The sequence below is a fragment of the Vigna radiata genome, chromosome 3 (genome assembly GCF_000741045.1).
Source record: "Vigna radiata var. radiata cultivar VC1973A chromosome 3, Vradiata_ver6, whole genome shotgun sequence".
NCBI classification, from domain to species: Eukaryota; Viridiplantae; Streptophyta; class Magnoliopsida; order Fabales; family Fabaceae; genus Vigna; species Vigna radiata.
Window position 1 is genome coordinate 9210239 of NC_028353.1, and position 24250 is coordinate 9234488.

The window sequence follows — 24250 nt, forward strand, 5'->3', positions numbered from 1 at the left end:
ATTTTACCATTAAAACTAAAAGCAAATTAAAAATATATATTTTCATTATTTTACCTATAAGCATAAAGAAAAACTTTAAGCAACACAAATAAAAACGAGAACATAAACTAAGAGATGCTACATTACAAGCTTTATACATCTTCATACTTGTTTTATAGAGGCATAGAGCCGAAGAACTCCAGGAATTTAAACAATACTTTCAGCAACAATTTTTTTTATCATGAAATACATTTAAGTACAAATGCAAACTCTATCTTTTAGCTGAAACATAAACAAGCGTCGAGTTTACAGGTTTGAAATTTTAAACTCTTTATACAAACCCACCATGATTTGATTTACTCAATTGCTGAATTTGACCCAAACAACTAAGAACTCAACCCAAACTAACAAAGTTGGGTCAGCCTACCAGTTTCACTCAGACATATATATATAGGTCTTTACTATTCTCAGCCAAATATTTTCACAATTTTCATCCTGTGTTGATTGTCTTTTAAATTGTAGTCAAATTAATTTTAAAAGCTTAAATTTCATTAAAGTGTATCCCCAAACTAGTTTCAGATTCTCAAAAACGTATTTTAAATACAAACTGTATAACGGGGTGAGAAATTGATTTCAGCAAATTACCAAAGGGGCACTAACATAAGCCTTATAGAGAGACCTTGTTTTCTAATATTCGGAATATTTCTCACCTTTTAAGTTTGCCCCTCTTTTTGTGCTTGTCCAAACCCCTGTTTCCTGGTGGAATAAAACCCGTCTTCTATCACAGGTGAAAAGATGGATAAAAGAGGAATGCCAATCCGGAATTCTGCATTGTAGCTTTAAAACAGAATGTAAATATATACAAGTATATGCATGTACATCGTTGTTCCGACAAATGCAGCAAACATACCTTGTTCCAAAGTTACATCATTTACACGGAAATGCAATTTCATATCGGTTATAAGTTGCAACACAGAATAACGGCTAATTTATCCAAACAGCTCTCACAATTCATTGATATGAAACAAAGGATAGGGATTGAAACCAAACTAGGTAGCATATAAGAACAAGGCTTCATAGCAGCCAACAGAAGCTAGTGTCATTCCGAAACGGACATGTAGCTTAAGATTTGTACACGAGTTTCCATTTGTTATCATCCCCTACTAATTTGAATCTGTGTGTATTATGTAGCGGGCATGCCGTGCAGCAGTATAAGATGAAATTGCAGAGCCAGTCACGCCCAACGAGTGTTTAGCAAATCCAAAGCTCTTTCTAGTTACCACCCACACGGAATAGATGAATCCAGTCCAGCCTGATTCAAATTGATTTCCATGTTCAGTGGAGTTAACCCACAGAAAAAATAAGGATTATAAATAAAAAGTAACGTTGTGAAAATCCATCAAAGAAACAACATAATCTTAATTTTAGATTGAAGGGGATAAAATCAGTTCCAGTTAAGTTAGTGATGCCATAGAACCTTCCTGGTTGCTTTGATCTTCGCATAAATATTCTATATTTTTATTGAAATTCTATTGCAGCAATCCAGCACATCAGGAAATGTTGGTCTATGCAAGTGTTTAATTGGTAAGCTCCTGAGTGAAGGAAAACTGTCATGGTAGAGAATTAAATTACCCGTGCTCATTAGCAATTCAGTAGGTGATATTTTCACTAAGATATGCAAAATGGCAATACCAGTGCAATATTTGCAATTATATTCAAAATTTTAAACATTCATTTGATCAATGTATATACATTCAGTGACTAGGAAAGGAAACTACTACAATGTTGCCAGTATACAGAGGAGCTTTTCTACAGTGGGAAGGAAAACAACCAATAGAACAGTTAATCTGACAAAATTTCTGCCTAATTGCAACAAAAGGATGCAGTTTATATCTTCTCAAATTTTATTCAGAGGCACATCTTGTGAATAGATATGTGTCTATAACTGTACTCAATTGACTTTCACAGAATTGATTAGAGTTTTTATAGTAACGTAACTTCACACAAAATCAAACCTAAAACATGAAGCATGGAAAATGAAAGAGAAAAGAATGGTGACCAAGCAACTTGTTACCTGTGATTATCAGAATAGCCACAAATGCCCAAAATGTAGTAACTGAAATTGCAAATATGGCAATTGATAATGCTCCGATGTAGATAGCCGTAACAAAAGCAAAGAAAAGAGCCAGGAAGCCTCCTGCAGCTACCAAAGATATCAGCAGCGATATGACTATGGCATTTATGGTCGCAGTGAGAAGGAAAAGTATAAATACTAGCAGTCCTGTTAAAGCAACAAAAGCAATTGCCCCAACCTGCACTAATAAGGAAAAACAAAAATCATAAACATTCTAAAGAAAAGAGAAATGTATCTTATCATAAATCTTTCCTTGAAATGAATCTTATAAAGTTTTTATTTTACTTCAACTTAATTTTTTAAAAACGTATGTAACATGCAATTAAACCGCATCAAATCTGATAAGTGACAACCATGGTTCTCCTAGTGATTATTCCCATGTTCAATATGACGAAAAGAAACAACCCCTGCATGCTTTGAAATCTAATGATGAAAATATGCATGTTAACAATTCTATGGAACACCTCTTTAAGCCTCTTTTTTCATTAGCTTACTTTTACATCTACATACAATGCTATGCCTTCTCGAAACTACTACTTTTTAATACAGAATAATGCATCTTTATTGGGTTTCTTAACGAGATATTTGACAAAGATTGCAAGTTTGATCTCATATTTTCCGAAATCGATCGTGCAAAATTGTGTTCAAATAACTGCAGGTATAATTTGTATTGGATCAAGATTCTTGCACTGAATTTTTCCACTAATTTGCTTTTCAAATAAAAATCTCAAAATATAAATAACTTTCACTTCATGATCAATTTGAACTAAAATCAATGTCGAAAACCCTTAACCAAACGCACAGAAAAACCTAGCAATTCCTGATTAGAAATTAGTGTAATAGTTTTAACAGACCTCTATGCACATCCTAATTAAATTCTGAACCTTTAAAAAAAAAAAAAAAACACTTTAAGTTGAGAATCAACATATCGAAGAAATACAACTCTTTTGAATAATTTATTCGTACGGTGATTACGAAGAGCGCGCGGAGGGGAGTGCCGCCGCGAGACCAGAGGAGAACGTCGCGGGCGAAGTTTCTGGAAGCTTCCGGAAGGAGCGGAGCGTTGTCGGCGACGGAGACCTTGATCCGACGAATTACAGATCCATCGTCACCGGGTCCCGGGAAGAGAATGGCGGAGGCGATGCGGTTAAGGACTTCCGGCAAGGAATCGTCCACTGTTCTCTTCTTCTGCTTCACCTTAACTTTTTCTTCATCTTCTTCTTCTTTAACGTAGAAGCCGTTACCATTACCATTGCCTTCGGAATTTTCTGCCATTTTCAGTTGCAGAGGAGAAAGAGTATGTGATTCGAATCTACTTTTTATTATCTTTGAAGAATGGGAACAAGAGTTGCATCAAGGTTGGTCCCACCTGTGACTGCATATTTAGTGTGAAGGCGGACACGTCATTGAAGGAGATGCACGTCGGCAGCATAATTTGAGCTTTATCTTCCACGTGCACGGTGTGATACACCTCTAATCTAAGTCTCGGTCCCTTAATAACGAAGATATTGAAAACTATTAAATGTTAAGAGAAAAGAAGAACTTGTCTTATCTTATCTTGTGAACCAACTTTAATATATAAATGAATCTATATACAAGTTAATTATAATTAAGGTTTAATCATTATAATATTTTAATGTTATGTGCGTTAAAATGAATTTTAATTTATGTAGATTTTTTTTTCTTTTTATGTTATGAGTATTTTTGTGAAATTCATCTAAATTTTTTTTACGAATAAAAATAATAGGGACAAACCAGGAATGATAAATATTTAGAAATATTATGGATGTGAATATAAATTCTATGATATTTAAGTATTGCACTTCAACAATTAATATAATATATTAAGAATGATAAAATAGGTTAGTTTATTACATTTATTTTTTATTTTTTATTTTGTTATTGATCCGTCAAATACAAAATTGGATGGACTGATCCGTTCAAAAGTTCATAACCTATCCTGTCAAAAGAGAAATTAATAGGCTGATAAAATCCATTAACTTTTTTTGATATTTTTTTACTTTTTTTTACTTTATATTTTTGAAATTTTCACACACACACACATATATATATATATATATATATATATATATATATATATATATATATATATATATATATATATATATACACACTACAGTCCCACCTTTTCTTTATAATTGAAATTCTAGTTAGTTTATGAGTTTTTTTTGAAGTTGTTGTCTAGTATACTAATCAAATTTGTAAAATATTTTAAATTCAAATCCTACACACACAATTTTCTAAATCTCTGTTTTCCCAACAGTAAACTGCTAGATCCAGAAGGGTGATGATTTTTGTCTTAAAAGTTCCAAACGTCTCCGCAACAGCATCCCCTAATTTTACTAGTGACTGAAGTGAAAAACTACAATTAACGGAAGTTAATAAATGGTTCCGATGGCAAATTTTATCATTCATACTACTTACATCAACATTAACGATTCTGAGAGAGGTCAAAATGATCTGTATCTCTTGTTACAATCACTCCTCGAAACTGATTAGGAATAGCAGTTCCAAAAGCTTCCTTTTTTAGTAGACCATGGTGATCCATTCCAATTTTGAAACACTCACAGTTGGCTTAAGGGCATTTCTGATGGAAATGAGGGTGTTTTAAGAAAGTTTTGGATTATTTGTAACCATCCTGCTACAAGGAAACAGATTTACAGCCAAGCTCTAGTGACTTATTTACTGCATCAACTACCAGTTGAGTCTTTCTACTGATTTCAGGCCATTTGGTAGATGGTTGAGAACCACAATCTTTAATACCTGAAACAAGCCTTGAAAACTCTTGCACCATTAGAGCTTCTTGTGGGAGCTCATTGACCACATGAACCTCCTCTGGTTTCACATTCCATCCAATGTGAAGGTCAACAAATTTGGCTCCAAATGTGACATCAAACGAGGCACTGGTCTCTTGGTACGGGATTGTAAAGTCCCTGAGATGCACAGAGCCATTGGAACCACATATAACCAGGTCCATGGAGATGTGAGAAAGAAAGGAGCAGTGAATGGTTGCTAGTGTTTGGATTGGTTGATCCCACAGCAAAGAAACTGTGATGGACAAGATGACTCCCGCACTGTTTCTTTTGACATCAGGAAGAGCCGTGACAGTGATTGGTAATTGGTAGCCCTTTGCCCACAGGGAAGCACCAATGCTGTACCAGGCCAAGTCACCAAGTACACCAAGACCATCCAACTCCGGCTTTACCCTGATATTACTCGCTAGAAATTCAGGTGTTGCTGGCATTGTTCCTGTACTGTGGATCTTCAAAAAATTTGCAGATTATAGACTTGTCACATTTTTTATCAATAGAGTTTAATTTCCATGAATTCAGAAAGAGTAATGTAATAATCTCTCATTATGTGACAATTATTTTGTCATTGTAAAAATGTAAGGTAAAATTGTTAATATTTTGAACTAACAAAATTATAAAATAACTAAATAAATCATATGAATTCGATTACTCACAAAATGAATTGGTCCAATGCTTTTAGCAGAGCTCGGAACGAAGCACAACTGTTGAATGTGGGCAGTTCTAGGGTGATGCAACCACATGCTCCCATCCATGAACTGCACGCCGTTAGATTCGACCGCTGCCAGGATCTGCTCAAGCTCCGCCACCTCAAGAGCCGCGGGCTTCTCCACCAGCACGTGTTTCTTTCTACCGGCAGCCAAAACCACCCACCGCACGTGCAGACTTGTGGGGAGTGGCACGTACACGGCATCCACGCCTGGATCTTCCAACAGCCGATCATAGCTCCCGTAAATCTTCACGCTTGCCGGAAACCCGTTCTCGGAGGCAAACTTCTCGGCCTTCTCCTTGGAACGGCTCGCCACGGCGCTGAGAGTGGCGTTGGGGGCGAGGTCAATGGCTCGAGCCACTTTCCGAGCGATTTCGGCGCAACCTAAGATGCCGAAACGCACCGTTTTGGTGGTATCAACCATGGTATATGCACGGGTGTTTCAATCCAGGTGTAAGTTTGTTCTGGAGATTTTGGCGCAGGGATTTGGGTACTTAGTTTATCTCGTGATGATAGTGTGTAATCATGGATAGGATATCAGTGAGGGAGATGCCATAGATCATGTTTGGCGGATTGTGCGGTGGAGCTTCAACTCATTTACAAATTATTTTAAACAATAAAAATTTCATTTCAATAGTAATTAATTCGAATATTGTGTGTAAATTAAGGAAACAGTAGATGGAGGAAAAGAGAAACGAAAAAAAAAATGGAAGATAGAGTTATTTATATTACTGAGAAATATTAGAAAAAAGACCATTTGTAAGTAATTTTAACTCAATGAGATATAATAGAAAATATGATAAATTAATAATTTAAACTAGATTTAATATATCATTTAGTTCATTCTTTGAGTTTGATTCAAAATAATTTTATCTTCCAACAAAATTCATTAAAATTTTATATTTTATTAAAATTTGTTCAATACGATTCTTTTCACAAACTTAAAATTGTAACGTACATATACTAACGTAGCACAACCTTAATGAATTGTTTGAAAGGAAGCTTATATGACTATCCGAAGTCATTAAAAATAGGTTAAATTAAAAAATAGGTTAACTAAAAAAATCCTAAACTCAATTTGATTACTCCATGCGATTTTTGCTGTTGTGAAAGTGACTTCTTCGCTCTTGTGAAAGTTGTGATTTTTCGTTACTCGATGTCGCGCGATGGTGGAGTTGAACAGAGGTGGTCTCGGTGGCTAGTATCATTCCGCTACTGTGGTGGAGATGCCGCTACTGTGTCGTTGCGGTGGTGGAGATGTCGTCGGCGCCGATGCGAGGGTTGCGGCCTTAGGTGATGCTGCGAGAAGAGAGGATTTAGGAGAAGCAACAGGAGTAGGTGATTTTGGTGTGGAAGGGGCTGCTGCAGGAGTGGAAGCGGCGAGAGTCGGTGTGCTCGGAGGCCATATGAAGAGAGATCGAAGGAGGACATGAAAACCTCCGTAACAGAGGAGTTATCATCGGTCCGGAGATTCATCCACTCTTTGACACTGAGTTGTTGATGATGATGATGTTGGTGATTGAGCAGTGGTGATTGCGGTTGACATATTTCCAGACATACTTCATGCAAAATAGATCCACAGAACGCAGATACGAGAGTTACACTGCTAAATGCTTTATATCTTCCATCCTAGCACAGTAAAAGGGAAGGATAATATTTTACATATATGGGGATGGGGATGGGAATAGGTATCTACAAATTAGTATCTACTACTTTAATTGCTTTTCATTTTCACTCTTACCTTTCCTTCATAGTATCAGTATATCAAGAGAAACTTTACTAAACAATAATTTCTGGAAGTACCAGGACGTAAAAGACGGCTTCATTGAAAAAATAAAAAGGAAATTTAACAAAACATAACACTTTAATGCTGGTTTTTGGTTGGTGATAAACACCTGAGGTATATTTGTTGGGATAACAGTCTTTATGAGAATCAACTTTGTCATCACTCCACCACCATTTCAATTCCAAGGGTGAGGGATCCAGGAGAAGGATATCTATGATTTCTTCACTTCTCTTTGTTCAAAATGCTTCCTAGCACTGCAGCACCATAGGCAACTGGTTGAACCAAAAAATGGCAGATAAGGGTATTTTACTTTAACCTTTTTTTTATTTTATTTTTTTACAATGCATCAAAATAAACAGTTCACTGATGTTCTGTATCTGTACTGTTACAATTTTAAGGAGGTCTGTGAAAAGGAAACTTTTTTTAAAAGTAGGACCATTTTGAACTAAACTCCTAAAAGTAGAGACTAAATGATGTATTAAACCTTTAAACTATTATTAAAAATTAAAATAATTGGTTTTCTTGTTAAGAAAAATATATTATATTATATTTAAGAACTCCTTAAATATACTTGTGGATAGTTTTTTTTTTCAAAATAAGATTATTTTAAAATATAAATTCAAATAAAATGATATGGAGAAACCATTACCAATTGTGGGAAAAAACTTAATGCGATTGACAAGTGTTTTGGTTTACAAAAAATCTTAGGTTATGTTTAACTTTGTGTTCTTTGAGTGAATGCGCTATGTGCATAGATTTGGAGCGATGAATTTATGAGTGTGGATCGTGTTCTTTTGTGTTGATTTGTGAGAGTCTGAAAGAACAAATTGTGAAAATTTATAAAGATAAAATGTGTTTTTATTTATTCTGTCCCTGTGTGTATACGAGTGTTTATCACCCATATTCATGTTTATGAGTGTGGCTGAATATGGGAACCGATTTTGGTGTAATGGCTGTTGTGTCTTGTGTGTGAGTGAAATTAGGAAACCAATTCTGGTGTTTGTTGTGTTTGTATAATATTATATGTTTATATATATAAATTTTTTCTATAAGGATAAAATAGTAGTATTGTATTAATCTATTAAAACTTTTTTTTATCTCTTTCTTCTTCTGCAACACTAAAGTAGTACAAAGCAAACAAATCACAAATAATTACAAAGCATATAAATTTGATTTTAATTATAATCCCTTTTCTTAAGTTCAAATGTTAAAATATTTGAATATTTTAAATAAAATATAATAAAATTTAAGTTCCAATCAATCAAGTCACTCAGGAGGTCTTACCAAAATCGTGTAATTTCTTCTGGCATTATAAAAACAATGCAACTTAAAAAAAAAATCGACATTAAGAAAATGGTGCCAAATTAGCACTTTACAATGGTTGTTTATATTGATTAAAAAAAAATTATTTATGATACCTAAATAAATATAAATCTTACTTTACAATCGGTTTTATAACTTTAAATTAGGTTTAAAACTTATTTCTTAACATATTATAGTTATGTAATGAGTTTGAATTTATTATAACGAAATTAATTGTTTGTGAGGTTTATTGTTTCATCTATTATTAGACTTCTATCTACCACTTATTAATATCTAGTTTTATACTTGAAATGTATACGAATTGATGTTAATGGTTGTGTTGAAAGTTTCACGTTAATTAAAGATAAAGTCAACTTATACTATATATAGATAAAGTCAATCAATTTATTAGTATAAATGAGAGTATAGTATTTATCTTATAAACCTATTTTGCAAGGTTGAATTAAGCTAAAAGTATACTTTTTAACAATTAGGAATAAGTTGTGTCAAGTTATCATCTTAATATGTAAGTTAGGATTGTCGAAATGGATTGAAACCTTAAGTCAATCCAGCCCACCACGGGTTCGGGTTGGGTTGAAAAGAAAATGAAATTTTGATATGAAGCAATTTTGAGTCCAGCTTACTAAAAACCTAACTCATTCGGGTTAAACCTGTAGTGAGTCGGATGAGCTCACCAATCCACTTAATTTTTCTAATAAGTACTTTTTGTTAGGTTAGTCATTTTACAAAAATATTGAAAGAGAGGCTCACGTGAAACTATTTTTATATGAAATAGTTAAAGAACACGAAAAATACACAAATCAATACTTAGTAACTCAATTTTTATACATAAACAAATTTGAATAACTACAAAACAACTATAAAATTTGTTGAGGAGATTTTGTGATATTTTTGTTACAATAAAATCTTATGTTTGATTGATCATAAATCTAATTTAAGACTATCCTCTTTTATTTAGATTTAAGTAGAAAAAAATGTTATTTTTTTTAATTGAAAAAAACACTTTTAATTAAATAAGCTAATGAACAAACTGTTTAACCCATCAATTTATGGTGAGCAAGACCGAATTAAAATTTTCCAACTTATTTATAAATTAATCGAATTAATTTGACTCATTAATAATCAACTCGTGATGAATCAAGTTAGATCAAACTGAGTAAACCCACGGTCCAGTTTTAAGAATACTATTATATTACTGATATTATGTTCATTCTCCATTTATTGTTTTAAATTTCAGCATCTTAGTATAAAAACCAAATTTATTATATGATAAACATTTTTCCTGTACTGATTAAGAAATTATGATAACACCTTTTTCACTTTTTTTTTCTTTCATAACTTAATGTTATTTTTTCACTACTATGAATATAGCATAAAGTAAAATATCAATGTTTTTTTTTTTAATCTAAGACGACCTTCCGAAAAATGAACATTCAATTGTGGTGGACAAGAACCTGTTAAAACCACGATTTGTATTGAATAGGTTCGCAATATGTACACTAATTAAAAACTAATGATGATAAACATATGATAACTTTTTTTGGTGATTAATTTATTAAACATAATATCTTCTTAACTTGAAGAAACTAGATAAATGATACAATATTTTTTATTAGTAGATAAAATTTTCAAGCAACTTGAGTAGTTAATAGGATAAAATGTTATTAGATAATATCTTTATTTAGGGTTAATGAAAATATATGTACTTTTATTTTATGATAATAAATAAATGTTATTCAATTTATAAAAATATATTTTCATAAATTATTATAATCATAAAAAATAGTTATAAAATTTAAAAAGTAAGATGATTAAGAAAATAATTTATAAAATTTATGAATAAAATTATTAATAAAATAATAAAGGCTTAATACTGGTTTTGTTAACTTTTGTTTGAAATGATATTGATTATTTTGTAGTGTTTTAATTTTTCTTTAATTTAGTCTTTTTTTTGGACAATGATATTTTAACAACTCTTTTTTAACAACTTTTTTTGACAACAGGACACGTGTCACAATTCTATTGGTTTGTTTGAATTTATTCTAAAAAAATATTTGAAATGGACCAATCACAAACTGCCACGTATGTGTTGTAAAAAAATTGTCAAAAAAAAGTTGTTAAAGAGACTTTTTTTCCTTTTTTTTTTTGGTCAAAGTGTCTGTGTGAGCATCACTGAATCAGGGAGGTGGCCATTTTTTTCTGACATGGTTGTCCATGATCTATTTTCATCCCATCATCTTCAACCTCTCGTTATCTAAAATAATAAATCACAATCCAAACCTATAATTTCAAATTGCAATACCAATTCGACCACCACATATATTCCTTTTCTAAATTGTAAATTGTGACAAAACCTAACTACATCCACCACACACAACACCATTTGTTATATTCTAGAAACCAGAAAATCCGAGTTCAACACTTCATAAAGTCATTAGAGAAAACTATTACAAAATCACTTCTCTCCATGCAAACCATCATAAATCTCCACAAAACAACAACAACCTACAAATCGAAATCCAAACCTAAAAATCCTAATTGCTTGGCTGTCATGGGAGACCAAAAAACCCCACTATGGAAACTACAAAATCCTAATTGCTCCATTTTTATAAGCAACCACATAAGACAAAATTTAAGACTCGTGTGAACAAACTTAAGAAAAAATGACTAAATTAAAAAATAATTAAAAAAAAACGACTTTAAACAATAAAAATTACAAAAATAAAAACTAAAATAGATATCAAGATAATTGTGTACATAAAATAATTTTTACCTGACCGTTAACAACAAATTATTATAGATATTGACATCATTTTATACACCGAATCTCTTCTCTTTCATTAAACTAAGCGTTTTCGAGTACATATAAATATTCTTCAGCTTTTGTCTATTTAAAACTTCATTAATAACCTTGAATAAAATCAATCTCATAATTATCTTTATCAGGAAGATCTTGTCAGTTAATATATAGCTGTTAGTTAATAAAACTCGAACAAGAAATTGTAGCCAAATTCCAACAAACTTAATAGGATAATGATATTTAGACAACATTTTTTTGACAACATTTAAACATTGATTACGTGTCAATCTGTGATTGGTCAAAAATTACTCCACAATCAATAATAATAATCATAAACATTATTGTAGAGTAATTTTTGACCAATTACAGATTGACACGTAATCAATATTTAAATGTTGTCAAAAAAATGTTGTTTAAATATCATTATCCAACTTAATATTGATAAAAAACAGAAACACTCTGCATGCATATTAACATATAAGCTTACATTATACCCAATAATCACTACTTCATTTGTGAATAGTAAACCAACAAACTTCCCTTAAAGAACGTTATCTTTTAGTTCAACAAGAGCAACTGTATGAAGGAAGCGCAACAGAATCGGAATCTTACACTCTCTTTTTAAGCAATTCCATTTGTGACTGGGAAAATCTATCTTTCGTGTTCAGCCGTCATACTCTTTTGTCCTTTTCCCCTCAAACTTAGTTATAGAAGAAACATTTGAATGGAGGCTTCAGAGTTCCCATTGGAATTGCAAACTAAAGCGTTCCAAATTCTGACCTCCAAAGACAACACACCCATTGAAACCCTTTTCTCCCACATTTACGCTTCCCAATACCAAAACGAACCCAACCTCCGTTCCCATGCACTCGCCTTCCTCCAATGCTGCAAACACCACCACCCAGATCTCCTCCTCATCAAACTCTTCTTCCTCTTTCGAACCGACGCACCCCCCGAAACACGCGCCAACACCGCACGCGCCTTGCACTTCCTTAAAGCAGCCGAGTTCTGGCCCAAACTCAAGCCCATCGCCCAGGGCCACCTCAAGGTCCACTTTCTCGCTTACCTCGCCAAAGAATCTTCTCTCTACGTCCTCCGCCTCGTCTCACTCCTCCTCGCCGAAATCCTTTCCGTTACTTACAAAACGCACCAAAACTGGCCCCAGGCTCTTGATCTCCTCACCTCGTTTATAGCCTCCGATAACGACAACTGCCGCGAGTTCGCGTCGCTCGTCTTCAAAAACCTTCCCAACGACTCTCGTTTTCTCATCTCCAGCGCTCTCGAGGAGAAAATCGACACCGTCCGCGCGTTGCACGCGTCGTTTTTTAAGTTTCTCGCATCCTCTAACCGCGACGTCCAGGTCGCGTCGTTCGGCGCCGTCGTCAGCCTCATCCGGTTGTTCTCCGAACCGCCGGTGTTCCACGACCTCCTCCGCGCGATCATGGTTGGCGTATTCACGCTCCTGCATAGCTACGAAGCTTCCTATTTCCGAAGCGCGTTTGCGGAGTTAATAAATCTAGTTTCTCAAGAGCCGTTGCTTTTGAAGCCGTACATGAATGACATGGTTCTCGACGTGCTCCAGATCGCGGAGAGCGAAAGTTTGAGCGAGGAGACGCACTGTTTAGCTTTTCAGTTAGTGGTGGTCATGACGGAGGTGAAAGAGTACGAACATGTGTTCGTCAACCTTCCTCACGAGACCGTGCGCAGGCTGTTCTTTGTGCCGATGAAGATGCTACGGTATGTGGCCGAGGATGGCTGTGATGGCAAGCGTGAATTGGAAATCGAGAAAGCTGGAATGAAGGGTTTGAAGAAGCTTTGTGCCGCACTCGGAGCGAGTAAAGTAGTGCCTCTTGCGTGTGAAGTGTTCCTTCTTCAATTGGATAACGAGGAATGGAGGGTGCGCTGTGCGGGAATCACAATGCTGAGTGTGATCGCAGAAGACTTCTCCGATGAAATGGTGACCTGATCATTACATTTTTCTTTTTGTAACAAAAATTTTGGAATATTAAATTAGATTGTTATCACAGTGATGATTGGTTAGTAATGATTTTCGTGTGCTGTGCAGGTAATGATGGTAAGTTTTATCGGTGAAGTAGTGAGGAAAGTTTTGGAGTCGATGGAAGATTCCCATGCTCAGGTTCGGATGGCAACTTTCAAATTCATGTTGACCTCTTCAAACTTTGTTCAGGGGGTGCAACTCCTTTACCATCATAGGTTTGTGCATGTGTTTTGCAATGCACTGGACAATGAACAAGACCTTAATGTAAAGGTATGGTACCTGTGTTTGACTTGTGTATATCAGACTGAAGCTATTGTTGCAGCTTACATAATCCACATTGGTTGTTGCTCCTTATACCTGAAACATAAATACTTGGAAAACCTTTTAAAGTTCATATCTATTCACTGTTTATTTGAATTAGTTGAGCTTTGGCTTCACTTCGTCCATATTCCACATCTTCTTGGTCTGTTTGTATAGATTTTGGTGGTATCTCAGACTGTACAAAGATGATGGTTCTATTCTTTGGAGGTGGAGGTTTCGTGATGCTTCGGTGGCGGTTGGAGGAAGTGTTACTAAATGCAAACCAGTAGTTATGACAACAACAATAATAAAATAATAACAACAATAACGGTGTGAGAGTGAAGGTAACAGTGAAATGACACTTGTGGTATATAAGATTAAATTACCCTAACAGTAGGATGGTCTGAAAACAATAAAAGTGATGAAAGCCACTGCAGCAATAAAAACAACAAAGAGAAGTACTATACTAAAAGAAAAGAGACGATGATGATGAATACTTTCTAGAAGAGAAAAACAAAAGAAGACTCTTAGTCTTCAATTAATTTTTCTTTTCACACTGGCAATGATTGAAAGCATGAACCATCAATTTGCCTAAATATCTTGCTCATTTGCCTTCACACTCCTCAATTATTTACCTTTCCAGTGTCCTCAACACATCTTTAACGTTGTTGTTATCATCAGCATGTATCTTTTACTCTTTAACTCATTTTCAAACTTGTCTTGATAAGCTAACAATCTCATGTTTTTCTAGGAGCAAGCTGGATTAGCAATGCAATTTTTTCTGAAGAACACTTTGCCAGAAAGCATAACGCTGAATGAGAATGCCGATACTGTAATGGGAAAATTTTTGCCATTGCTTCAGGTAAGTATTATTATCTTGCATTATATATGCTGAGTTCAATGTCCATGTGAGGGTTATCACATAATTTACCATTACTAATTTGGTTGGATCTTGCCAGACCTACGTTATAAGATTTTCATTCTGAGCTTTCCATCAAGGCTCTTAATATTTTAATTATTTTTTTGTTTTCGGCTTTTCGCTTGCGCAGGATAAAAGCTCCAAGCTAAAAAGTATTGCTTTGTCAACTTTAAATGTAGTTCTACAGCGATGTGAAGAAGTTGCTCACAAGTAGTCCTTTTAATTTTCCTTTTTCCTTCCTGTATACTCAAAACACTATGAATCTCAAAACGGTATGATAAAACCTATTGCTTGTTTTACTGGGTAGGTACTGCGCAATTTATCTTCCGATGTTACTGGAAGCATGCACTGACGAAAGTTCTACTATCAGAGAGGTTTTTTCTCCTGCCTTGGTTTCTTTTCTCGTGCTATTTTCTACATTCAATTATTTATCCCCGTTCACTTTTCAGGAGGCAACACGGGGAATTAAAATTTGTGTAGAGCTTGGAACACCTCAGTTGAAGCCTTTATCCTAGTATTTTCTTTGTTCCATAATTTGCAATTTGCAATTGGCAATATTATTAATAATAATTTCATAGCTAATATCTGTTTCGTCCATTTTAGGAAAATTGTCAAAACTCGTTCTTTTGATGAACGATTCAAATCAACCACTGAACGGAAAAGCGCAGGATATTACAGTTTCTGCTCTAGGAAGAATTTCTGAATTCCATCGTAAATGCATTGATGTCAAAACTCATTCTTTGGCTCTCATAATTAGAGGTCGGTATTTCTCTACCTTCTGTTCACATTTTTGTCAGAAAAAAAGTTCAGTATGTCTCTACAGAAAAGTAAACTTTGCAAATTTATTATTTACTAATTATTTCTACAATCCAAACTTGATATTTTATCATCCTAAACTAATTCCAGTTTTGACAGTTGACGGAACAATTCTCGTACAAAAACTTCCACTCTAATTTATTTGTCAGCATATAGATCCTAATTTTCTATACGTAGCACACGAGACTGCATTTTCCAGTTATATCATTCATTGCTTGTACCTTTTAACACACAAGATCATGGAAATCGAAGACTGTTTGATAATTTATTAATTTCTTAAACGGTCTGGGCATTAAGAAATAAGGAAGAGTGAGCGAGAAAGACGGAGAGAAATAGGAATTGGCCTGTAGTAAAAGCCTACCAAACAGATTTCACCACTGGTCTGGCATATATATTTATGTTTTTGAAGATCTAAGTTTTGCTATTCTTTTGACCTCTTATATACTTGCAGATGGTTCCTGCCTGGTTAAGTTTCTTGGCACACAAAAATGATTTGTTTGAAGCCAATATGCATGAACAGCTTTATTTCATGTTTGCAAGGTGAGGAAGTACAAAATATTTTGAATTATTAGATTCAAATAAGCATGTTTGATTAACGAAATGCTTTAATTCTTAGATTAGATAAAAATCTTTAGGAGCTTGTAATCAAAAACCTTGTCAGGATTATCTCTTTCTTTTTAATACTTTCTCTTTTGGTCTTTCAATTACAGGTAATCGATTTTGGAAGGAAGAGTTCAAAAAATATACGGTGTCAAAATCACGAGTGGTTATGCTAAAAATAATTAGTTTTGTGTCAACTTTTCTAATCCAATTTTACTCAATAATCCATTGAAGAATTAATGAGTTTACTCCCTTATAAGGATGTTTTATTTTTTTTTATTTATTTTATATATTTATTGTAATATAATCAAAGTGTATTGATTATAATATTTTTTTTATAAGTATTCACTTATTTTCATTCCACAAATATATTAAACATTTAAATTATTTAAACATGATTAAGGGTTCTACTAAGTTTCTACTATTAAGTTTCTAACTCAATTTGAATACGTAATGAGTCAAGTTGGGAGACTCGTTGGTACAATTATTTTTATCTTCAAATTCCTGCAAAGGAAATTACTATGACTTCGTTGTACTCCTCGTTTTAAAAGTTTATATTCTTTCACAAGAAAAAAAGAAATTGTATGGTAATTAGATTCTTTGATTGTTTATGAAATACTTGAAGTGTGAATGTGAGAACAGAGTGATGGAGGATAGAGAAAACCTAACATTAACGCGACAATAGATAGACCAGTAAAATTAAATGAAAAAAGATTTATAATTCAATTTCACATTGAAGAACTAAAAAAAGACTTGGATTATAATAAAAAAGAAAATAAATACTTTCGAAAAACATACTTATTTTAGGGTTTAGAAAAAATACTTTTGAAAAACACAATTACTTATTTTTATACTTACTTTTGAAATACGTTTTTATTCTATATATTTTAGGGTTGTGAAAAAAAAATTATCTCCTTAGTTTTAACTTTTATTTTAAAAAGCAAATAACTGAAAAAAGAAAGAAAAACAAAATGCATTAGTCTCAATCATAACTTTATAATTTCTCCTTGTCTTTTCTTAAAAATCCTGGAAAAGTCAAGACATATCTTTCAACAAGAAAATTAAGTGACAATTATATTATCCAAAGAAGAGGAAAAAAAAAAGAGGGAACTTTCAAATTAGATAATATTGAACTCATTATATAAAATGACCCAATAACTTGAAGAATGCACAACATCACTGATAGACTTGAAGACACAATCAAAAAACATAATCTTGCATGCAGGCATGCAACATGTTACATACTGATATTGTGTTTCCACTGGGACAAACTATCTTGCACAGAGACAGCATTAAGTTCACTTCAAACATATTACCACAAATCAATTAAGCACAGTGGTCATACATTCTAAAAGGAAGAACTTTCCCATAAACTTATCGAAATTGTTCAACCCCAATCAACTTTCCTTCCTCTGGTATCAACTCTTAACCTCTATCAAATTTACAAGAGTCTTTGCAAAAAAATATTAAATACATAAAAAACCTTTACAATACACAAAGTTCTAATTTTCTAAATTAGTATGGAATGGTAAAGATTGCGAGAGCGTAGGTTATAATTTTTCATAGGTGTGATTGAATTCTCCGCAACTTCTGAAGGTATGAAATCAGGATCGTCAAGGCAATTCACATCATCTGGTAAGTCAGCATCTACCCATTCAGACCAGTCCTCGTAATCAGTATCCACGTCCCATGACAATTCCTTTTGTTTTTGCATGGTGTTAACTTTGTTAATTAGAGTTAACAGCATTTGATGGTTCAAAGTCTCATAGTCCCTGCATGATTAACAAACAATATTGAGATATAATTTTATTATTCAAAATAGCATATTTAATGTTTGTAAACTTACTTGTATGTGCAAATGGCATGTAGCACTTGAACCGAAGCGCCTACCATGAATAATAATCTGGCCACATTTGTTATCCAGGTTTGGAGCTCAGTGTTGTCACATGTTAAACGAATAACGAGTAATTCCACAAAGAAAGTTGCAAAAAGCTCTGAAAACAACCAAAAATATTTAGTAAAAAATATATAATGAGGTTTATAAACTAATAACACTAGTCGGTACATACCAATATATAGGAACGGTCTCATATTGTATGTTTGCTTCGTACTGGTCAACATGAAGATGACAAATATTGATATGGAATAAACGAAGAAAGCTTTGATCATTCTAGATTCAAGTAACAAGGCATTTTGTAAAGCAAAAATCCGGTCTAAAACAACAAACATGGAAGCTTGCTTCAATTCAAAAGATTCCTGTAAAGTAGAAATAGAAGTTTTGGTTAACTATCCATTAAGTACAAAAACCAGTAGTTTACAATAAATTCCAAACCTGAGAAGACAATATTGACTTTGAATTTTCCATCAAATGATCATGAAATCCTTGAATCTGTTCTTGACGCCGAACAAGCTCTTCATGTTGTCTATGCCCATATTCAGCAAAATATTGTAGGGTTTTCCTGCAATACACCAAGGAGCTCAACATTTTCTATATATAACCTCTGTATTCAAATTTATGAGAGTTAACTTGTCTACCTGCTTTCTTCCAGTGCCTTGGATTGAAACTCAATCAATGAGTTTAGGGACTCAAGTGCTGTGGATTGCCCATCTAAAAGTTGTTGTTGCTTATCTAAGGAAAGCCCAGCCATATTCCCAATATCTTCAGCTTTGCTTTGCAGGGTGTTCATCCTCAATGACATGGCATCTCCAACTTTAATTACCTCATTCTCTATCTCAGTGGCTTCATCCCTTAACTTTTCAATTTCTTTTCCCAAATAATTATATGATTCTTTGAGCATTGTTACCCCATCCTCCAAACTTCTCTTCATATCCTCTTGACCTTCTTGTAACTGTGATTGTGACAGTGCAATTTTTGTAGTCTGCTCGAAAACATTCTGTGAATGAATTAATACAGAATCTATATGACCTTCCAGATTTCTAGCAGTTTGAGCTACTTGTTGAGTGTGGCTACCAATTAAATCAAGAGACTCATGAACCCGTTTAGAGCCTTGTAATAGATGTTCTGTTTTCTCTTCAATGTTATCTAACTTGTCCTCGACATACTGGGCTGAACTTTTTAATTCAGTCACAAGTCTCTCAGTTTCATGTTTGAATGCATATGCCCTATGATGAAAATGTACAAAACATTAGTCAAGTTGAGACAAAGAAAAATAATAAAATATAAATTGGGAAAAGGAATTGTACTTAACTGCAACTGATAACAAATGGTGTTGGTTTCAAGGTAGAATTCAAGGTAAACCTTATGGGCAAAGTCATCTAAGGTTCTCAAGCATGAAGCAATAGAAGCTTTGGGGTCACAGTGGGGAAAAGGAGATCTTCCAGAATCCCTCTGAAAGCAATCACTTAGGTGCCAAGCTAATCTAGATCTCTTCTCATCAACAGCCAAGATCTCAGAACATCCTGCAAAAAGATGTTGATATGCATTTTGCCAACAAGAGTTTGAGCTAATCATTTTCTTCTGAGCATTATCTATTAACTTCAGTCCCTTTTGGTCGTTGAAGGCCTCAATGGAGAACTCGGCACTAGAACCTTTAAAATTGCCTCCATTGGAATAAGTCTTGTCACTAGAAGGAGTCTCCTTCGATGATGAAAACCATCCCCATGACTCACTTCTTAGCAAGAACGAGAACAAAATAATAACTAGAAGAGGACTCCCACCACCCATAGGAGAATTTAACTTGAGAATTTATGTCCAAGTTTCGCAACCCTGCATCAAACAACATAAGATAATCAACTTTTTCTACCAAAAACAATTACCTCATGTTGCACTACAAAACTAAGACGCGATTATTTCCTTCTTTTTAATGGGGAAACAAATACACAATCTCTATGTTAGGTAGTATGCAGTAATGCATTTCACAATTAAATTGAGAGACGCAGAAAGAGAGAGAATAAAGATCTATAAGGAAAGTATACCTTGACAGATCCTCTATTCAACAAGTGGAATGTCGCAATAATTTAAGTTTAATTTGGACTATGGTTGAAGGGATATGTAAGGAAAGAGAAACTTGGGATCCAAGAAATATAAAGTCTCGCCACAAAGAAAAACTGAACCAGAAAACTTCCCTTTTTTCAAACAACAAACAAATCACAAAAAACAATGAATATGCCATCATTTTGGATTTCAGATAATTCATTGTTTTACAACATCACATCATGAAAGTGATGGCCTGCATTAATCATTCATCATTATCTACGAAAACATAAGACCGAGTTTAGTATTTCTAAGCAACAATAAAAAAATAACGTTACAGCATCCAAAATCAAATGCGCGTAACATTATTGTCCTTAAATAAAATAAAGTGACCACAAATGAGAATTGCGCAAAAATAATATCAACAATTTTCTTAACATGGGTGAAGCAGAACAAGGAAGTGTTAAAAAGAAAAATCTGTGGTATCCTTTGGTGCTATGATTATATGTTAAAATCGGCCTTTTGATGACTAAATAACAAGTAAATTAATAACATTGCTTAAATGTTGCACCATGGAAGAAGAAAAAATAAAAAGTAGATGAATGAATGAAAGGCAAAATGAAACAAAATCTTCGCTTCGTGTGTGTATGAAGGATTCATGCACTTCACAGAACTATATGTTAATATAATAAGTTGTAAGCAACAAAAAATAAATTAAATAAAAAAGCATATGTTATGTTATTATGAAACGCAGGGGGCATACCTGAAGCGCGGATACCGTACTTAAGGTGTTTGTAAGATTGTGAAAATGAAGTTGTAAAGCTTATATAGAAGAGAGCATTGGATACAACTCTTCCCCGCTGGAAAGACATAACGCTGCGATAACCGTTACAATGCTTTTAAGAAGGAATATAAGGCGTTCGATAAAAGAGGCAGTAACTGTTTGGCGGCGGTGATGGTGAGGGAGATCGTGGAGCTCCGGCGTACTACAGTGATAATGTTTTCCGCATTGTTTTTTTTTTTTTCTAGTTTTTTTTTTTAAAAAGTTTGTCTGTACTTGAGTGTTTTTGCTAAAGAAACAATTCAGTTTTCATTTCTAAATTATATTTTATTTTCTTAGATTTGAAAAACATATATTTTAGTTCTTCCAATTTAGTGTTTAGGTATTAAAAATATTTGGTTTAATACCTATTTTGGTCCCTCCTTTCGGAGGGTTTGTTCAAAGTGGTCCCTCCTTTTTTTAAAAGAAGTAATCCCTCCTTTTTTTAAAAGTTCACTTAAGCCTTCCCTTTTGTAAAAAGGGTTCAAAGTGGTCCTTTTTGCTAACGGTGTTAACTTTCTTAAGGGTACAACTGTCAGGTGCTAATATTTGCTGAGGTGTAATGTTTTGGTGGCACTGTTGTGTGTTTTAAAAAAAAAATAATTAATTGTGAAGTGGAATTTAATAAAATTAGGTTTAAATTAAAAATTGAATTTGGGGTTAATTAGGTTTAAATTAACGGGTTTTTTTTTTAATTTTTTCAATCTGGTTGAACCATCAAATTATAATATTGCAATGGAAAACGCAGGTCTTCAAACACTGACAATTCAAAGAATTCATAAATCCTGTAGAGTTCTTCAAACACAGATATGAAGTTGAATCTAAAAAGCTTCCAGATATGAAGTTGTCTTCTAATTCTCATTCCCTAAAGAGACTCAAGATATGAACTTAGGTTTGTAGTGAAGAATCGAAACAACCCCAATTTCAACCCCAATTTCAGAAACCCAAATTCAGAAACAAAATTTGATAAAATAACATTATATTAAATTAAAAAAAAAATCTATCGAATTTCTCTTTTCTTCATCTTCTCCTCCACCCAGAAACCCAGGTCAACATCACCGGCGACAATGGTCATTGGCAATGCTGTCAGCACTGCTTGCGCACCTCCTTCCTCATCATTCATGCGGAGCAACTTCTTCTTTCCTCCATTTGTGGCCATCTTCTCCGTTAAACCAAAGCAACAACTCAGCCTGAACGCCTCCGACCAAAGTCACTGCCTCACGATGCGCCCAGTAACGTCCCTTGCACCGTCGATAACACTCTTATTTCCCATCTTCTCCGCACGCACTGTCTTCATCTTCACCAAATCGAGATATGGAGCAACGCCTCTTTTCCATGGCACCACACCAGCATCCCGTTGCAGCACTAATCGCGACACCGGTGACCGCCGGAGCCATTTCTTTTCTCTGTCTATGCTCCATTTCAGATCGGGAAGCACCGGAACAACCACCCTTGCGCCTCCTCTAATTCTCATTCCCTAAAGATACCCAAGATATGAACCTAGGTTTGTAGTGAAGAATCGAGATCGAAACAATCCCAATTTCAGAAACCCAATTTCAGAAACAAAATTTGATAAAAGCAACCCAAAACCCAATTTGATTTCTTCACGAGTTCGTCCTCTTCAATTGACGCAACCAGGAAACAAAACCCAGGGTGGTGGGTGGCTGCGGGCACTCGCCGATGTCGTCGGAGCCGCCTTCGACCACTCATCAAGTGAGGACCTTGCTGCAACGGAGGGAATCGCAATTAACCTTAAATTTAATTTTTAATTTAAACTTAATTTTATTAAATTCCACTTCACAATTAATTATTTTTTTTTAAAACACACAACATTGCCAGCACAGTCAAAACGTTACACCTCAGCAGATATTAGCCACCTGACAGCTGTGCCGTTAAGAAAGTTAACACCGTTAGCAAAAGGACCACTTTTTGAACAATTTTTGTAAAAGGAGAACTTAAGTGAACTTTTGAAAAAAAGAAGGATCACTTTGAACAAACCCTCCCACAAAAGAAGGACCAAAATAGATATTAAACCAAAATATTTTTAGAAATTTCAATGACTAAATAGTTTTTTTTTTTAATTTGGAAAACTAAATTTAAATGTATTCCAATTGACAAAAAGGTAATTAAGTCTTATTAATATTATAAATATTTTTTATGTAGAGTTAGTTTTAGATGTCCATTAAATTAGATGAAATTTAATTTTTACAATTCATTTGTTCTTTTCCTTCTATAATTCTGGTTCGTCGATACTGCATATATATTTTGAAGCTTTTTTTTAAAAAAAAATAACTGATTTAAGTCATTGAGATTTTTAAGTAAAAATAATATAATTAATTACTTATGAAATATATATTGATTCCGTTTGAGATGAACATCAATTTTGATGAACAAAATCTTAAATAAAGCTAGGACTCTGAGCGGAAATCATGAAATTGTTGGACTATTGACAACCACGAGTTTTCCTTGGGTATATGTATCTGAATAATTAAATTAAAATGCAAATACATTTTTCTTATGTATACTGTAGAATCAGGATTCCATTATATACGACATTTTTGAAAAAAAAAAAAAAAGGTTAAAAAATCAAAACTTAGTATCAAGACGTTGAAAACTGGGTGTGAAAAGCAAGCCTCAATTTTAGTCTTAAAAGGTCCAAAACTCTTACAATCTAATTATAGGCAGTTTCTTCCTGCACCTCCATAGAGGAAAACATTCCATTTTGCCCCTTTGACTGTGCAATCCATAGATTAAAAATAATTTCCAAATATGCAATCCTAATCAGAGGTGAAAATGACTTTCGAAATATATAATCTGAAAGTGATTTGGTTTTTCGAAAATTAATTTTTGAAAGTTAAAAAAGCAATTTTCAAATTATGTAATCTGGAAAGGAAAAAATAATAAATTTTTTTATATGGATGCAAGAAGAAACTTATAAAGGTGTAGGAAGAAACTGTTAATTACCAACTTCAAAATTTTCAATAAGTTAGTATAATTGAAGAGTTGTAGAAGAAGCAAACAGAACAACATGAAACCATGTGTTTTTGTGATATTTTTGGAACCGAAAGGACTAACCTCGATGACGTGACCCAGATGGGGGATATCTGTAAAGGCACTCTGACGATCAAGTTAGACGTCGGTAATGGAGGACCCTCAATCCTCAGCAAGTTGATGCTTAAAATGAGGAGAGGGTTATCGCAAATACGATAATACTCAGGGAGAAGAGTATATGAAAAGTCAATGTGAAGGTATGAGTGTGAGAGAATGTGAACGTACCTCGTTTGGAGTCCTTGGTTCTTT

General features: G+C 33.8%; 4 protein-coding genes across 4 annotated transcripts; 1 reads left to right on the plus strand and 3 right to left on the minus strand.

The window, feature by feature from the left end:
• Window positions 1–779: 779 nt before the first annotated feature.
• LOC106756790 lies at window positions 780–3466 on the minus strand. The gene is made up of 3 exons (XM_014639371.2): window positions 3080–3466; window positions 2054–2291; window positions 780–1291 (listed from the first exon to the last, which is right to left on the minus strand). Exons 1-3 carry the CDS (start codon window positions 3386–3388, stop codon window positions 1143–1145), a joined length of 696 nt encoding a protein of 231 aa, XP_014494857.1. The 5' UTR covers window positions 3389–3466; the 3' UTR covers window positions 780–1142.
• Window positions 3467–4405: 939 nt separating this feature from the next.
• LOC106757107 (uncharacterized oxidoreductase At4g09670) lies at window positions 4406–6262 on the minus strand. The gene is made up of 2 exons (XM_014639694.2): window positions 5601–6262; window positions 4406–5396 (listed from the first exon to the last, which is right to left on the minus strand). The coding sequence occupies exons 1-2, from the start codon at window positions 6075–6077 to the stop codon at window positions 4776–4778; spliced, it is 1098 nt and encodes a 365-aa protein (XP_014495180.1). The 5' UTR covers window positions 6078–6262; the 3' UTR covers window positions 4406–4775.
• A 5935-nt stretch (window positions 6263–12197) lies between these two features.
• LOC106757004 (importin-5-like) lies at window positions 12198–16066 on the plus strand. The gene is made up of 8 exons (XM_014639589.2): window positions 12198–13519; window positions 13628–13831; window positions 14613–14723; window positions 14911–14990; window positions 15088–15154; window positions 15230–15288; window positions 15376–15543; window positions 16048–16066. Exons 1-8 carry the CDS (start codon window positions 12287–12289, stop codon window positions 16064–16066), a joined length of 1941 nt encoding a protein of 646 aa, XP_014495075.2. The 5' UTR covers window positions 12198–12286.
• A 1484-nt stretch (window positions 16067–17550) lies between these two features.
• Window positions 17551–21313, minus strand: LOC106757005. The gene is made up of 7 exons (XM_022778993.1): window positions 20894–21313; window positions 19406–19923; window positions 18732–19319; window positions 18529–18655; window positions 18266–18452; window positions 18043–18190; window positions 17551–17968 (listed from the first exon to the last, which is right to left on the minus strand). The coding sequence occupies exons 2-7, from the start codon at window positions 19879–19881 to the stop codon at window positions 17707–17709; spliced, it is 1788 nt and encodes a 595-aa protein (XP_022634714.1). The 5' UTR covers window positions 19882–19923; window positions 20894–21313; the 3' UTR covers window positions 17551–17706.
• Between the last annotated feature and the right edge of the window lie 2937 nt (window positions 21314–24250).

What these genes read in the sequence shown, in the direction of transcription:
- LOC106756790 (XM_014639371.2), bottom strand. Translation starts at nt 3,388, where the DNA reads ATGGCAGAAAATTCCGAAGGCAATGGTAATGGTAACGGCTTCTACGTT. An exon ending in GCGCGCTCTTCGTAATCACC is followed by an intron (nt 2,292 to 3,079) that starts GTACGAATAAAT and finishes TTATTAGTGCAG; the next exon opens with GTTGGGGCAATTGCTTTTGT. An exon ending in GGCTATTCTGATAATCACAG is followed by an intron (nt 1,292 to 2,053) that starts GTAACAAGTTGC and finishes AATTTGAATCAG; the next exon opens with GCTGGACTGGATTCATCTAT.
- LOC106757107 (XM_014639694.2), bottom strand. Translation starts at nt 6,077, where the DNA reads ATGGTTGATACCACCAAAACGGTGCGTTTCGGCATCTTAGGTTGCGCC. An exon ending in GCATTGGACCAATTCATTTT is followed by an intron (nt 5,397 to 5,600) that starts GTGAGTAATCGA and finishes AATTTTTTGAAG; the next exon opens with ATCCACAGTACAGGAACAAT.
- LOC106757004 (XM_014639589.2), top strand. Translation starts at nt 12,287, where the DNA reads ATGGAGGCTTCAGAGTTCCCATTGGAATTGCAAACTAAAGCGTTCCAA. An exon ending in TGTGAAGAAGTTGCTCACAA is followed by an intron (nt 14,991 to 15,087) that starts GTAGTCCTTTTA and finishes TTTACTGGGTAG; the next exon opens with GTACTGCGCAATTTATCTTC. An exon ending in ACACCTCAGTTGAAGCCTTT is followed by an intron (nt 15,289 to 15,375) that starts ATCCTAGTATTT and finishes ATCTGTTTCGTC; the next exon opens with CATTTTAGGAAAATTGTCAA.
- LOC106757005 (XM_022778993.1), bottom strand. Translation starts at nt 19,881, where the DNA reads ATGGGTGGTGGGAGTCCTCTTCTAGTTATTATTTTGTTCTCGTTCTTG. An exon ending in AGTCAATATTGTCTTCTCAG is followed by an intron (nt 18,453 to 18,528) that starts GTTTGGAATTTA and finishes TCTACTTTACAG; the next exon opens with GAATCTTTTGAATTGAAGCA. An exon ending in CATGCCATTTGCACATACAA is followed by an intron (nt 17,969 to 18,042) that starts GTAAGTTTACAA and finishes TTAATCATGCAG; the next exon opens with GGACTATGAGACTTTGAACC.